The sequence below is a fragment of the Grampus griseus genome (assembly GCF_964374135.1).
Source record: "Grampus griseus genome assembly, chromosome: 12".
Taxonomy (NCBI): domain Eukaryota; kingdom Metazoa; phylum Chordata; class Mammalia; order Artiodactyla; family Delphinidae; genus Grampus; species Grampus griseus.
In genome coordinates this window covers 38,732,951-38,746,967 of record NC_139006.1, presented here as the reverse complement: position 1 = coordinate 38,746,967, position 14,017 = coordinate 38,732,951, and the positions used below count along the sequence as shown (strand labels likewise).

Sequence of the window (14,017 nt, the reverse complement as noted above, 5' to 3'; positions counted from 1 at the left end):
GGAGGGCAGGGAGGGACCTCTAGTAGGCTAAATTCTTTTTTTTTTTTTTTTTTTTGGCCACACCTCACAGCTTGCAGGATCTTAGTTCCCTGACCAGGGATTGAACCCAGGCCACAGCAGTGATTGCTCCAAATCCTAACAATTGGACTGTCAGGGAATTCCCTATTACGTTAAATTCTAATGCCTCTGCCTAATTTTTGAGTCTATGATTCAAGATCAGGGAGGAAAAAAACCCAGAAAAACCCTTTGCTCTTCCAGAGTCTGACCTGGAACTGGGGAAGAAAAAGGAGACAGAGAGTCATGAATCTTAACCCCAAGGTCGGGGATGGAGGAGGGCCACTTAGAACTGAACTCACTTAAATGATCTGTTTGTTCTTTAATTTTCTTCAGTCTACACTCCAAATCTCTCAAAGTTTTGTTTTTACTGAGGGTACTTGCCTGTGGTGGACAGAGGAGAAAAGAGAGGAAAATGTAAAAGTGTGGGGAAGGCCAGACCTCAGAGGAATGGTCTTTAATAAGCAAATCCCTCTGTGCCCAAGTCATCTCTGGGTGCAGCAATGAAGCCTGCCTGGGAGACAATTCAGAACACAGAAAGTGGTTCTACCTCCCACTCTGAGTCACTGGTTTCCTTTGTTGGTCTTGGATGATCATAGAAAACCCATCTGAGTGAAAGGTCATCTTAGGAAAGGCTATTTTTATTCTGCCTTCACATGTCATTTGCACAGCCTGGGCTCCACCAAAATTCCCTGTGACACTGACACAAAAGACGTTTGGCTATTTCAGACATGCAAGTACAGCTAAAGAAAAGGTTGAAAGTCCTTATTTACCTCTCCAAGAGTGTGTTCACCATCTTTTCAAAAGTCTCATCACATCTCAGAAGTGGGCTCGTGATTCCCCACTGAAGAGATTTACTGTACTCGTTCATGCCGAAGTACAGCTTCTCCTTGCAGCTCATGTCCTCCTGGTTCAAAACAGAGCAAAACCCAGTGACGGCAGGATACAATGTGTCTTATTTTCTGGGGGTCGGGGGAGAAGGGACCTGTAATAGGCTATTGCCTAGAAGGTTAAAAAAATTGTGAATAAGCAATTAGGACTACATCAAGCTAAAAAGCTTCTGCACAGCAAAGGAAACAAAATGAAAAGGCAACCTACTGAATGGGAGAAGATATTTGCAAATCACTTATCTGATAAAGGGCTAATATCCAAAATCTGTAAAGAGCTCATACAACTCAATAGCAACCCGCCCCCCCGCCACCAAATCCAATTAAAAACTGGGCAGAGGATCTGAATAGACATTTTTCTAAAGAAGACCTACAGATAGCCAACAGGTACATGAAAATGTGCTCAACAGCACTAATTATCAGGGAAATGCAGATCAAAACCACAAGGGGCTATCACCTCACACCTGTTAGAATGGCTATCATCAAAAAGATGAGAGATGATATGTCAGTAGATGTGGAGAAAAGGGAACCCTTGTGCACTGTTGGTGGGAACGTAAATTGGTGCAGCCACTATGGAAAAAATAGTATGGAGGTTCCTCAAGAAATTACATATTTGTACGTGTGTGTATGTATATATACATATATTTGGTGATGAATGTGTTAATTAACTAGATAGGAGTCCTCATCCTTTAAAAACGTATACATAAATCATCACAATGTATACTTTAAATATCTTTTATCTGTCAGTTATACCTCAATAAAGCTGAACAAAAACTGTGTTTCCTTATATAACCTGATACCAACTCTACAGTCATCTCTGAAGCACCAACTGAAATTTCCCTTCACTTCAAATGAACTTAGTATGTGATTAGTGGTATGCTGCTATGCTTTCTTAAGGCAGATTATAACTACATCGATGGTTTGTTTTCTCTATCTTTTGTTCAGATTTTTTAGAGGAAGAGCATTTCTTAGGCTTGTAGAGTCAGAAGGTCAGATTTTTTTCCTTCTCGAAGCAGCTCTGTAAATTGATACATATGAGTTCTATAGCACTCGCTAGAGATCAAAAAACTCAAAAACGCCTCTATTACAGAAATTTTAACTTTTCTGATGTTATTTAATGATGGTGATTCTCTTGCACTTTTACAAACAAAATTCATTTTAAAGGTGAAATATATAGTTTTCTTCCTTCTAAAACAGAATACACAGTATTTAATCTATGCCCCTTCTTGATGATTCACTCATCACTATGAAAATGAATAACTATTTTGGGATGTGACACAAAGATTTCCTCAGAGGAGCCTGACATGTGTGACAAACTGCTTGTCCTTAAACTAAGTAGCTCCAGAATAATCAATAAACATTTTGAGTTCATGTATCTGGTGGGGTTTTTTTTAATAGTTTTCCTTCCTCTGTTGTACACTACTTTTTCATAGTCATTTCTTCTTGCTGTCATGTTGCCTGTGCATTTTATTCTCACTTTTATGTGTTATTTATTATGTACTGACATTTTTCTTTAAACACTCTCCAACTCATAAAGGTTACACAGCAGCTTAAAATATATAAGACGAAATTAAGCAATTAGAGGAAGAAAAAGCAAGGGTAAGAGCAAGGAGACTGGGCCAGGGATGAAGTTAGTACTCTCAAAAATGCATCCCAGAAGTTTCTGCCGTTTTGTTAGAAGTGGAATGCGAATTTGGTTCTGAGCTTTTAAGTAACCCATCCAAAGAGATGAGCAATTGTGTCATTTATAAGGTCCATAAGATAAAAATAAAATACTATAATTGGCAGCTTTTAATTTTTTGAGCCCACCCCCCACCCCCCACCCCCCCGCCAAACCAGCTTCTCCTGCTTATTGGAACAGGGTCTCATTTGAGAGTAAATATGCTTCCTCAGAGCCTTACAGCAAAGATGGAGCGACAACTATAGTTTACTTGTTTGCTTGTTTCTTTCTGGATTCTTGGCTGCGTTCCGAATAGCTGTGTCACATCAGTCATTTCAGGATGAAAGAAGTCAGTCACCTGAGTTTCCCTCTTTATCTCGACTTGGCACAGAGTAAGGGGGAAAGCTTTATCTTACATGTATGTGGTTTTCACATTTCTTCTCATCCACAATCATGTTTCTTTGGGAAGAGGTAAAATCGGACTCCAAGCCTGCTCCTTTCCCTGACAGCATTATAACCTGCGGAACAGGAAGCCTCCACCTGTTTTCATTTTTACTTCTCTTTCTCTTAGCAAAATGAGAGGGCAGCTTGTTAAATAGATGGCTTATCACCAGCTGGAGCCAGTATGGTTTTAAGAACTAGAGCTACTAAAAATAAGAAGTGAATAGTTCCCCCTTTCTGTTGTGTTTGCATTAAACTGTTAAGTGCAGACTTGTAAGTAGAAGTTAATGGGACTATCTTTTAAAATACGAGTTATCAAACTCAGAATGTTCCTCTAAAGAAACACACGTCCCCAAGTATAAGTGATACAATTTATTGAATCCTTGTATCTTTGGGGATAATGTTCCTTCTCTTAAGAAAAATATCTCCCCTCCCAAAGTCCTACCCTCTCAGTGACCCTCAGATGCAGCCCTCCCTGTCCTTTCACTACGGTCTCTGCTTTTCCTCCAGCCAAATGCTCTGCTCTGTGGACACTGTTCCCTGGAAGGTCACCAAGGATTCCTGAGGCCAAACCCTCAGTCCTTGGCCTCACTGCCCTCTCAGCCGTTCTCTTCATTACTTTCTTCCATGATTTTATCTACACCAGCTGCTTCAGTGATTAGCATTTCTGAAGTCTATTCCAAATCCTCATTGTAAAGCCCTAATCACAACTCCCACATTGCATTTGCGACTGTGCACTCGTCCCAGTCTTCACTCAGCCCACATCCATCTCATCTGCCCTCCAGAGGTCCACCTTCCTCTTGACTTCTCTTTTCCAACTAAAGGCATCGCCTCAAAGATATCTCTGACCCTTCCCTCTTCCCCAATAAATAAATCCTAGAAGGTTTACCATTTCTTCCATCCTTTGTATTTCCAGGACCACTATTCTGATTTAGGTTCTTGTTCATTCTAACCTGAAAAGCCAGATGACACATCTCCCCCTTTCTAATCACTTTGACTTGGCCTCTATAGTTGATAACTTGCCTTAAAATGCAACCTCTTAGTAGCTACTAAAGCTGAACTCAGAACTCAGCAATTTCACTCCCAAATGCATACCCAACAAAAATGCATACATATGTCTACTAAAATGCTTAAAGCAGCACTATTTGAAATAAGTGAATAGGATGAATAAATGAATTGTGGTGAGTCACCCAGCGTAATCTATATACAGCAAAAAGAATGAATGTTTTATGACTCATGCAAAATATAGAAGAATCTCACAAACAATGCTGAGCACAGAAGCCAGATATAAGAGAGTGCCTACTGCATGATTCCATTTATATAACGTTCAAAATGGGGCAAACCAAGACAGAAGAGTGCTTCCCTCTTGTGAGAGAGTGCCTGGCTTCTGGAGTGGTGCTAGCGTTCTAGTTCTTCATCTGGGTGCTGGTCCCATGGGTGTGCTCAGTTTGTGAAAATGCATCAAGCTGTACATTAACATTGTGAATATAAAAAATAAAAGAAATATGTATATTCTGCTATTTCTTTTTTTCTTTTTTAATTTAATTTTATTTATTTTTTTATACAGCCAGTTCTTATTAGTTATCCATTTTACACATATTAGTGTATACATGTCAATCCCAATCTCCCAATTCATCACCCACCCCCCCGCCACTTTCCCCTCTTGGTGTCCATACCTTTGTTCTCTCCATCTGTGTCTCAATGTTATTTCTAATAATACTATGCCCTTGCTAAAATATCGTTCATGCCTGTGTAATAAGTGTAAGCTTTTCCAGCCTGGTCTCAAAGATTCCATATGTATATTTCCAGGTTTCTTTTCATCCCACTAAGTATTCTCTGAAAAAATGTCTGATGCTTACTCCTCTGTGGTCCTGCCCGAGCTGTCTGCTGCCAGGAGTGGCTGCTCCCCTGTCTGCTCTGTCCTTCCTCTCCTCCAAGGCCCATCCCAAGTGCTCTGTCCTCTATGTCGCCGTTCCTGATGCTCTCAAATGGGTGGGACTTCTCCCTCCTTTCAACCCACAGAGCACTTTGGTTTTCTGCAATTGTCTTACTCTTTGTTTTTATTTTGTTACATTTTTTGTTTTGTTTTGACAAATTGTATATATTTAAGGTGTACAACTCGATTTTTTTCTTTTTTAAAAAAATTGAGATATAATTGACATAAAATTATATTAGTTTCAGGTGTAATGGTTTGCTATCTGCATATGTTGTGAAATGATCACCACAATAAGTTTAGTTAACACCCATCCCTCACCACACACGGTTATAATTCTTGTTTTCTTATGGTGAGAAATTTTAAGATCTACTCTCTTAGCAACTTTCAAATATACCATACAGTATTATTAACTATAGTCACTTTGCTGCACATTATTTCCCCAGGAATTATCTATTTTATAACTGGAAGTCTATACCTTTTGACCACCTTCACCCATTTTGTCTACCCTCCAGCCCCCGCCTCTGAAAACCACCAATCTGTTTTCTCTACCTATGTCTTATTCTACTTTGGAATAATAGTGGCTTTTATACGTACTTTGCTTTCTCCTTAAACCATCAGGTATCTGTGTGTTCTTGGAAAGATCTAACACAAGCCCACAAGTGCTCACTAATATTTTTTGAGTCTACTTTCTTTGCTTTTCTCTATTATTCCTTCTTTAGGACATTGGCTTCAGGATAACTAGAGGAAGCTAATCACTAGAGCTTCGCCCCTAAATGTGTAAAGTTGTTGTAAATTAGATTCAATGTTTTTACCTTTTCTCCATGCTCCTCTCAATGTCATAGGGATGATTTTTTTCAAACTTTCATTAGAATATAATAACTCCCCACCCCTCAATTATTTTGAATATGATCCTGGGTATCATATCTCTAATCCACAAATACTTCACTAGATACCTCTAAGATTGGAATCCTTTAAAAAATATAACCACAATACCATCATTATACTTAAAAAAATTAACCACAATCATAGGAATGACTTTTAAGGAAAATTATTTTAAGCTTGTTTCTCTATTATTTCACATCAGGAGAAGACAAAGGGCAGAAGCTATGAGCCCATCCTCCTATCACTGGAGTGATCCCTTCCAGAAAAAGACTGAACCAACTGTTCAGAATAGGATAGTTCTCCTTTTTCCCCCCTAACAATATATTCAACTTAACGTTTAGTTGGAGCCCTATCTGTTGGATTAAAAACACTGTTTCCTTTTATCAGTTCTACTGGCTATCCCATTCCATGTCAGGACAACTACTGGGGTAGACCCTAGGCACACCATACGGTTTTGGTTCAGAAGCAAAGGAACTCTGGCAGCCTCTTGTCTCACCCATAACTTGCCCACCCAATTCATGGACAGAGCTAGGGTGGAGAAGATACCAGCAAAGTGAAAGCTCAAAGCAACCTCCTTGTGACAGTCAACACACCGAGACAGTTCTCACAAGGGAGGGACTGGTGATGCCAACGTGAGTCAGGGACCTGAGCTTGCTTGACTGTAAAGGACACACCAATACTCAAAGAGAAGGGCTCCAAGTCTTACCTACTTCATAACAGAGTGAAATGCCTTGGGTTGAAAAATAAAGTTATTCTTATGTAGAACATTTCTGGCCTCTTTCACTTAAACATGTTTATTTTAAAATATCTCACAGTTCAATATTTCTAAACAAAGGTTCTATTGCTTAACGGCTGATCTTTATTGTTTTTTAATAAAACTCATTTTTTATTTGCTAATATATTTAGCTTACAGTTTATAGGTCACAGAAAATATCTTTTAAGTATTAGGGACTGGACCTGGATGTGTACAGTGCTGAGCTATTCTCAACGCATTAAATGATACTACTGAGTAATTTAGAGTGTTTTGTTTTGTCTGTGGAGTCCTAACCACTGGACCACCAGGGAATTGCTGTTTAAAGTCTTTTTTTTTTCCCTTTTTGGCCACACTGAGCAGCATGTGGGATCTTAGTTCCCTGACCAGGGATCAAACTCGTGTGCCCTGCGCTGGAAGCACGGAGACTTAACCACTGGACTGCCAGGGAAGTCCCCTGAGTAATTTAGAGTAACAGTACCAGCATCTTCTGTTTCAACTAGAAGTCTGTGAGAATTGATTAAAAGGAAAAATTCAGTTGCTGGGAAGCATGAGACTAATTAACATATAGATATACATCTAGATCAGTAAGACTGAAACAAGAGGACAATAAAATTTCCAAGTTTTAGATTGGAATGAATCATTTAAAGGCACAAAGCTAATCCAGGATATTGAGGATGGTGTCAGCTGACATCACATTTTAGGGGGACAAACTATACTGGATAGACAATTTTGTATCTGCATGATAGCCCAAAAAAGAACCACCGAATCAAATTTATAGAGGACACTATTCACTAGTTTTTAGTGAATAATAATTGTAATTATATGGAACTTTTAGAAGAGAAAGCATTATGTTAGTTAGTTTTTTGAACTCTTTTGCCGTGACCATATTTTATTACAAGATTCTGCTCCCCAGGGGAACTGAGAACATGACTGTGTATCAGAGGGTAGAACAGAGACTCACTGTGCTGTCCAGCTGTATCCAGTGAACCTCGTTGTTGGCGCTGATTCGGGACTGTTGGGTCTGCAGAGTGTATGGGCAGGAGGTGACCTGGAGCACAAGGAGGTTGAAAGCTTCCAGAACCTCTCTGCAGTTAATGACTCTGTCAGCCAATCCATGGCCAGGTTCACCATGTGACAAAGAGCCCGAAATGACACTGTAGAAATATTGAAAGTCACATTAAAACCTCCTAATTTAACTGATTAGATGCAGAATCAGATATCAAAATGGAGGTGGTGTTTTAGCTCTTATTTTTCTGGTTCCTATTAATTGGGGGCAGGAACAGAAGCAACCAACATTAGATTTGGAAGGCAAAGAGGACCCACCTTCTTACCCCTTTCAGACAAATTTCAGGGATTTTTTTTTTCCTTTTTCAGTTTGCCGCTGATATACCTCAAAGTGTAAACTCAGTTATCCAAGCCAAGGATATCCAGCTCCGTAGCTGAGGTGGGTCACTTCAGTTTGAAAGCCCACCTGAATGAGGGAGCTCTCCATCAAAATATGATGCTTGTAACTGTGCAATGATCTGTACCCCCAGAGAGGCCCCAAAGCTACAAGGAATCCCCTCTGTGTTAACACACTCTCCTTCCTCACTTGAAGCTGCTAGACCATGGGGAGGACTCCTCCGGCCTCCTCCCCACGACCAACATTTTCATATCTCTGAGTCATTTTCAGTTCCGTTCAATGTGGAGGTATCCCCACCCCACCCCTCTCCCTCTCTCCCTCTCTCTCCCTCTCTCTCTCTCTCTCTCTCTCTCTCTCTCTATATATATATATATATATATATACATATATATATGTATATTCAAAAAAGTAATCTCAAGGCCCATGAGGATTAAATACAGAGAGATCCAATGTGTAATCCTCAGAGCTATTACCCCAAACTTTCAAAGATGAGGTATACAAGGTCAGTGAGCTATGTCTGCTCATAGAACATGAGCAGTAACTGAACAAGGTGTGGGCAAGATTTCTTTTCTTTATCTTTCCTTCCTCCCTCTCTCCCTTCCTTCCTTCCTTGCAAATCTAACAAGTTATACCAGGTCTTATTTACACCTACATATGGCTCTGGACTTCAGAGTATGGAGTACCAAACACATTCTGGCTTCTGAACAAGTGTTTTTGCAATTCTGACATTTCTACCACAGATCAAAAAAATTCCAGATGCCTAACCTCAGTGTGTCCTGAGGAAAGAAAATCTATGAATGTTTGATGATGCCTGAAATTTCCCTCCCCTGACGTGGTGAGGACAAACCATGATATGTAATATTTGACAACTATTTGCCCTTAAAAAAAAACAACAACAAAAAACAACTACTTGCTTTTTTCAATCCATAGGAACAAAGATACCCCCTACTAGATAAGTACTGTGATTTGATCTGACTCCGTCACACTACACAAACTGTTATTTCATTAATAAGCCCATAAAGAGATAGGATGGCCTCTTGTTTAAACAGGCAGATTGTGGAAGGTTTTGGATCTGCTCTCAGATCATTGAAGTGGCATCTCCACTGCTGCTAAAGGGAAGAGGGAAGAGAGAAAGGCAAGGAAGAGGAGAAATGGCAGGAAAGGAAGGAAGAGAGGACAAGGAAAAGGAGAAAACGAGAAGAACCACGAGGAGGAGAGGGGGTGGGCGGGAAAGCACATGGCCCTTCTGGGAGCTCACTCACCACAACCCCCTTGTTGCCACCCTTTCGCTGAAGCAGCTGAGTCCCACAATGCTCTTAAGACCGGATTTTAACAGGAATTTGTAAATTCGCCCACAGTACAGTTAAAATAAAATCAACATTAAAGTGGTAAGAAAAGCTGAGAAAGCAAGGAAAGGGTGGGAATAAGTTAACCATGAGAAGATGCCAACTGGTAGGGTCCATGGTCTTTCAAATCACCACCTTTTAAATTATTTAGTACATGACCATTACTGCTGTAGAAGAAATATTGTATTTGCTCACTCTGAAGCAATCACCTCGTTAGTTCCACATGGGAGTTGTCATGAACTAGCACAAACAGTGTGTACGGGTTCTGTTTCACCCTTCTCATAAAAACTTCAAACTTGGTTTGAATCTCATTGTCTAGACGAACAACATATTTCTCTGCTCTCTGATAGGCTGTCCCATTTTCCTCCAGACCCAAGTCTACAAGGACACCTGCCAAGAAGAAAAAAGAGTTTATCTTTTTTACACACATCTATGAGATTAAGTTCAGTACTAATATACTGGGTGCTAACCATATACAGAGATTTACAGAGCAGATAGTTTTCCTTTTCCATATTCCCCACAACAGTTTTGAAGAGGAAATATCAGGTTTCCTTTTCTTTAGAATACCGCACCCCACCTCCTATACTTCATACAAATGACAACAGGGACTGACCTGATACGTTAAGTAGAAGCTTGAATGTACGAGACCTCTGTCTAATTAAATTCTATTTATATGTGAAATATAAACTTATATTTATATGTGAATTTAATTATGTCTAGTTAAATTCTATTTATCTGCTAACAGCTACTATAGGCCACTTGGAAAAAATGAAGCTTTGGACTAGAGCTCTTGGCCAAATTGATATAATCGTGTAAATCTTCCTTACCCCAAATTTAGCGACAAAACACATATAAGAAAAAAGGAAAATAAAATCTGATATCCAAAGATACATCACTAGATTGTGAGCTTTTTTAGGTAGTATTTTACTCATTTTATATAGTGACAATGTTGCACAGTACCTAGAGTATGGGATGCCCTCAACGATTATTGGATTATGTACCAAATTAATAGAATGAACTGAATTACTCAAGATAATTATATTGTCAAAATGTTAGAAACTGTAAAACTTGTACTGTATCATTATCTCTGTCTATAGTAAAATTATTTCTACATACAAACATTTAAAATAGTTCTAGGCACATGAAGCTGTTGTTGGATAATTAAAACACCAAATCCTCCTTTAAAATGAAGAGACAAAGTGGCAATTATGTGAGGTGAAGTGTGTGTTAACTAACCTTATTGTGGTGAACATTTCACAATACATACATGCATGAAAACATCACACTGTATACCTTAAACTTAGACAATATGTTAATTATAGCTCAATAAAGCTGGAAAAAAAACACTGCCCCCAAACAAGGGTGCACAACACTCCTCTGCCCAACACACTCAGCCCTCTGAGAGGAGAGCCTTGTCACTCAAGCCCATGACCCTCCAGGCAGAAGGAACCAGAAGCCTGATTAGGGTTAGATATGTCACATTTGGGGGTTAGATATGGTCCTCCAAGGATATCTATTTAATATCCAATATCAGCCACATCTACCAGTTCCAACTGTGTGGAAAAAAATTTAAATTAAAAAAGATAAACAAGTTAAGTGAAGAGACTTTTATGAATTATGTTGACTTAGTTTTGTTTGTCTAGTTTTTCTTTTCATATAAAACCAGACTAATTAACAGCTATATGCAATTAGCATCTAGATGCCATAATACTAATAGCTCTAAATGGTATAAAAGAAAAAAGGAGGGCTTCCCTGGAGGCGCAGTGGTTGACAGTCCGCCTGCCGATGCAGGGGACACGGGTTCGTGCCCCGGTCCGGGAAGATCCCACATGCCGCGGAGCGGCTGGGCCCGTGAGCCATGGCCGCTGAGCCTGCGCGTCCGGAGCCTCTGCTCCGCAACGGGAGAGGCCACAACAGTGAGAGGCCCGCGTACCGCAAAAAAAAAAAAAAAGAAAAAGAAAATAGGAAAAATGTTTTACCGTATGAAAAATTCATCATACCAGAAAAGGTAAACAGAAAGGTAATTTTGCTTTCAAACTTTTTTCATCAGAAGCCTTTACTCAGAGATTGTTTTCAATTTCCACCCACGTGTAGTCAAATGATGTTGTGAATATTTCCAAAAGCAATTAATCAAACATTTAATTTGGCAAGTAGTCTGATTTTTTTGGAACGTGGATTGCTTATAAAATTTATTCAACATTCGATAGAGATTTACCGAACATCCATTATATATCAGGTACTATGTCAGGTATTGTGCTCAGCCTGGGGATACACAGGAGGGCAGGACAAACAAAGATCTTAATCTCATGGAGCTTATGATGGAGAAGATGGATATTTTTGACAAGTGTCATGATGAGAGACAAAGTCCTCTGGTGTAGAGGAGGTGAGCAGAGGCACAGAAAGAGGACCTACTTAATCTCTGGTGGTTTCTGTTTCCTTATTTGTAAAATAGGGAGAGTAGAACCAGTTGAAAATTAGTCTATATTTCCTAAGTTTATCCTTAGGAAATAAGCAGTGAGAGTTAGGAGGCTCTTAATATGATAAGACCATAAATAATTCACAAAGAGGAAAAATGTATCTTATGGATAATTGAGTTGATCACATTTCAAAACAAATGAAATGCCGACCAATTGTATGCCTTTGACAGGTCAAGTCCATACATGCCCTTAATGGAAAGACAAAGTTCCATGAATCTCAGAGGTCATTCTCTTAGACATAACATGGTATATTAGTCTATGCTGCCAGCTGGCTCTGCAGTGGTATATCTCGGTGGGGGGGAGGCATATCAGAGGTACTTGATTGTTTTATTTCTAACGGGGCATTTTTAGTATATGATCCTTACCTTTACATTTTGTTTTAGACTTGCTTTTAGTTTTAAGTTTTGTTTCTTTCCTGGTTATGAAAGTGATAGATACTCATCTTGGGAAAACTGGAAAGTATAGAGATATATTAAAAAAGAAAAAATCATCCAGGATTCTTTAACTCAAAATAAGCCACTGTGAACATTTTTGTGCATTCCTTCCTACTTTTTTAAAATGGACATTCTGCTACCTAGCTCACATTTTATAACTGTATATCCTGACTTTTTTTTACCTATAACTGTAAAGTGAGAAACAAAACTCTCCACAACCAGTCTAATGATACAGTATTTATCCTTTCATAGAAGCTGGTGGTCTTACGCAGTGTATATTAAAATGTAAACAGAATATAATTTAATATTCCATTTTAATTCCTCTCTCCCTTCACAGCTTCTCCTTAGTAAATGTAAAACAAAAATGGATATGGTCTCTTCCTTCAGAGGGCCTCTTTCAAGAGGTGTTAATGGCATCATTACAAGCATTTTATTTCAACTCAATAAAAATATCTTATGCTCTTACTATATTTAGAAATAAATGGAACCACCAATTACTGAAAAAAAGAGAGAGAGAAAGAAATAAAACTATCACTATTTACTAATAATATGTCTTGGTAGAAAACATAAAATAATCCATCAATAAATCAATTAAATTAATAAGAATTTAGTTAAGTTGATGGATTCAAAATCAATTTATAAAAATTAGTTGTATTTCTATATACCAACAGCAAACAGTTAGGAAATGTATTTAAAAAAAACTATTTTACAATGACGTCAGAAAATATTATCTACGAATAAATCTTATAAAAGGTGTATAAGACCTTTATGGAGAAAATGATGAAACTATTAATGACATTAAAGAAGACTTAAATTAGAAGCATATCATAAACATATAGTTAAATTTTAAATTGTTTAAAAATGTATATGGCAGAGCAAAGAACCAAGAATAGTCAAGACAGACCTGAAGTAGAAAAGGTGGGAGAGATCTGCCTTACCAGAGACTAAGAATTATACAGCTGTATTAACAAGACAGTGGTTTTGGCATGGAGCAAACCCTGGAAACACACCCACATGCATATAAAATGGAGATTTATGATAAAGCTTGCAATGTAGATCAGTGGTAAAGGATGGGCTCTTCAACAGTCAGCACTGAAGAACCAAGAAATTATATTGGATCTTACCTGATATGCAAAAAAAAAGAAAAAGAAAAAAAAATTCAGGCGGATTAAAAACTTAAATGTAGAAGACAAAACTCTAAAAATTTTAGAAGACAATAAAGGAGAATAACTGTGGCAACTCATAGAGGATTACTTAAACAGAAAAGGCCAAATGATACATAAACTAAAGTTAGGAAGGTCTATTCATCAAAGATATTATAAATAAAAAGAAGAGCCTTCCAAATCTGTAACTAGTATTACTAAAAAGGATTAGTATTCAGAATACATAAATTACTCCTACAAATCCAAGAGAAAATGGGCAAAAAAAAAACTTTAGCAGGCATTTCCCAGAAGAAACCCAAATGGCCAATAAATATCTGAAAAGATGTTCAGCCTCATTAGTAATAAGGGAAATAAAAACCATAATAAAATGGAATAATACCACATTAATACAAATTTTTTAAAACAAGATAACTGTAAGAAAGAAGTGGATGAAAGAAAATACTTATGTACCTCATTTCTGCAAAACAAATTCAAGAAGGATAAACCACAACCTAAAGAGATTGGTTACCAGTAGGGGGATGGGTGGGAAAGGGGTGTAAAGAAGGGAGAATGGGAATGAGTAGGTATGAGGAGGGGAAGAT

General features: G+C 38.3%; 1 protein-coding gene across 3 annotated transcripts in view; it reads right to left on the bottom strand.

Annotated features, from left to right (window-relative positions):
• The window catches only part of GREB1L (GREB1 like retinoic acid receptor coactivator), a 262,291-nt gene that overhangs the window by 29,013 nt on the left and 219,261 nt on the right, over positions 1-14,017 (bottom strand). For all 3 annotated transcript variants that reach the window (XM_082667349.1, XM_082667350.1, XM_082667351.1), the window contains 3 exons: positions 9,572-9,752; positions 7,576-7,768; positions 828-961 (listed from right to left, as the gene is read on the bottom strand). In XM_082667349.1, the coding sequence (XP_082523475.1) occupies positions 828-961; positions 7,576-7,768; positions 9,572-9,752 (508 nt within the window). The remainder of the gene's footprint in view (positions 1-827; positions 962-7,575; positions 7,769-9,571; positions 9,753-14,017) is intronic.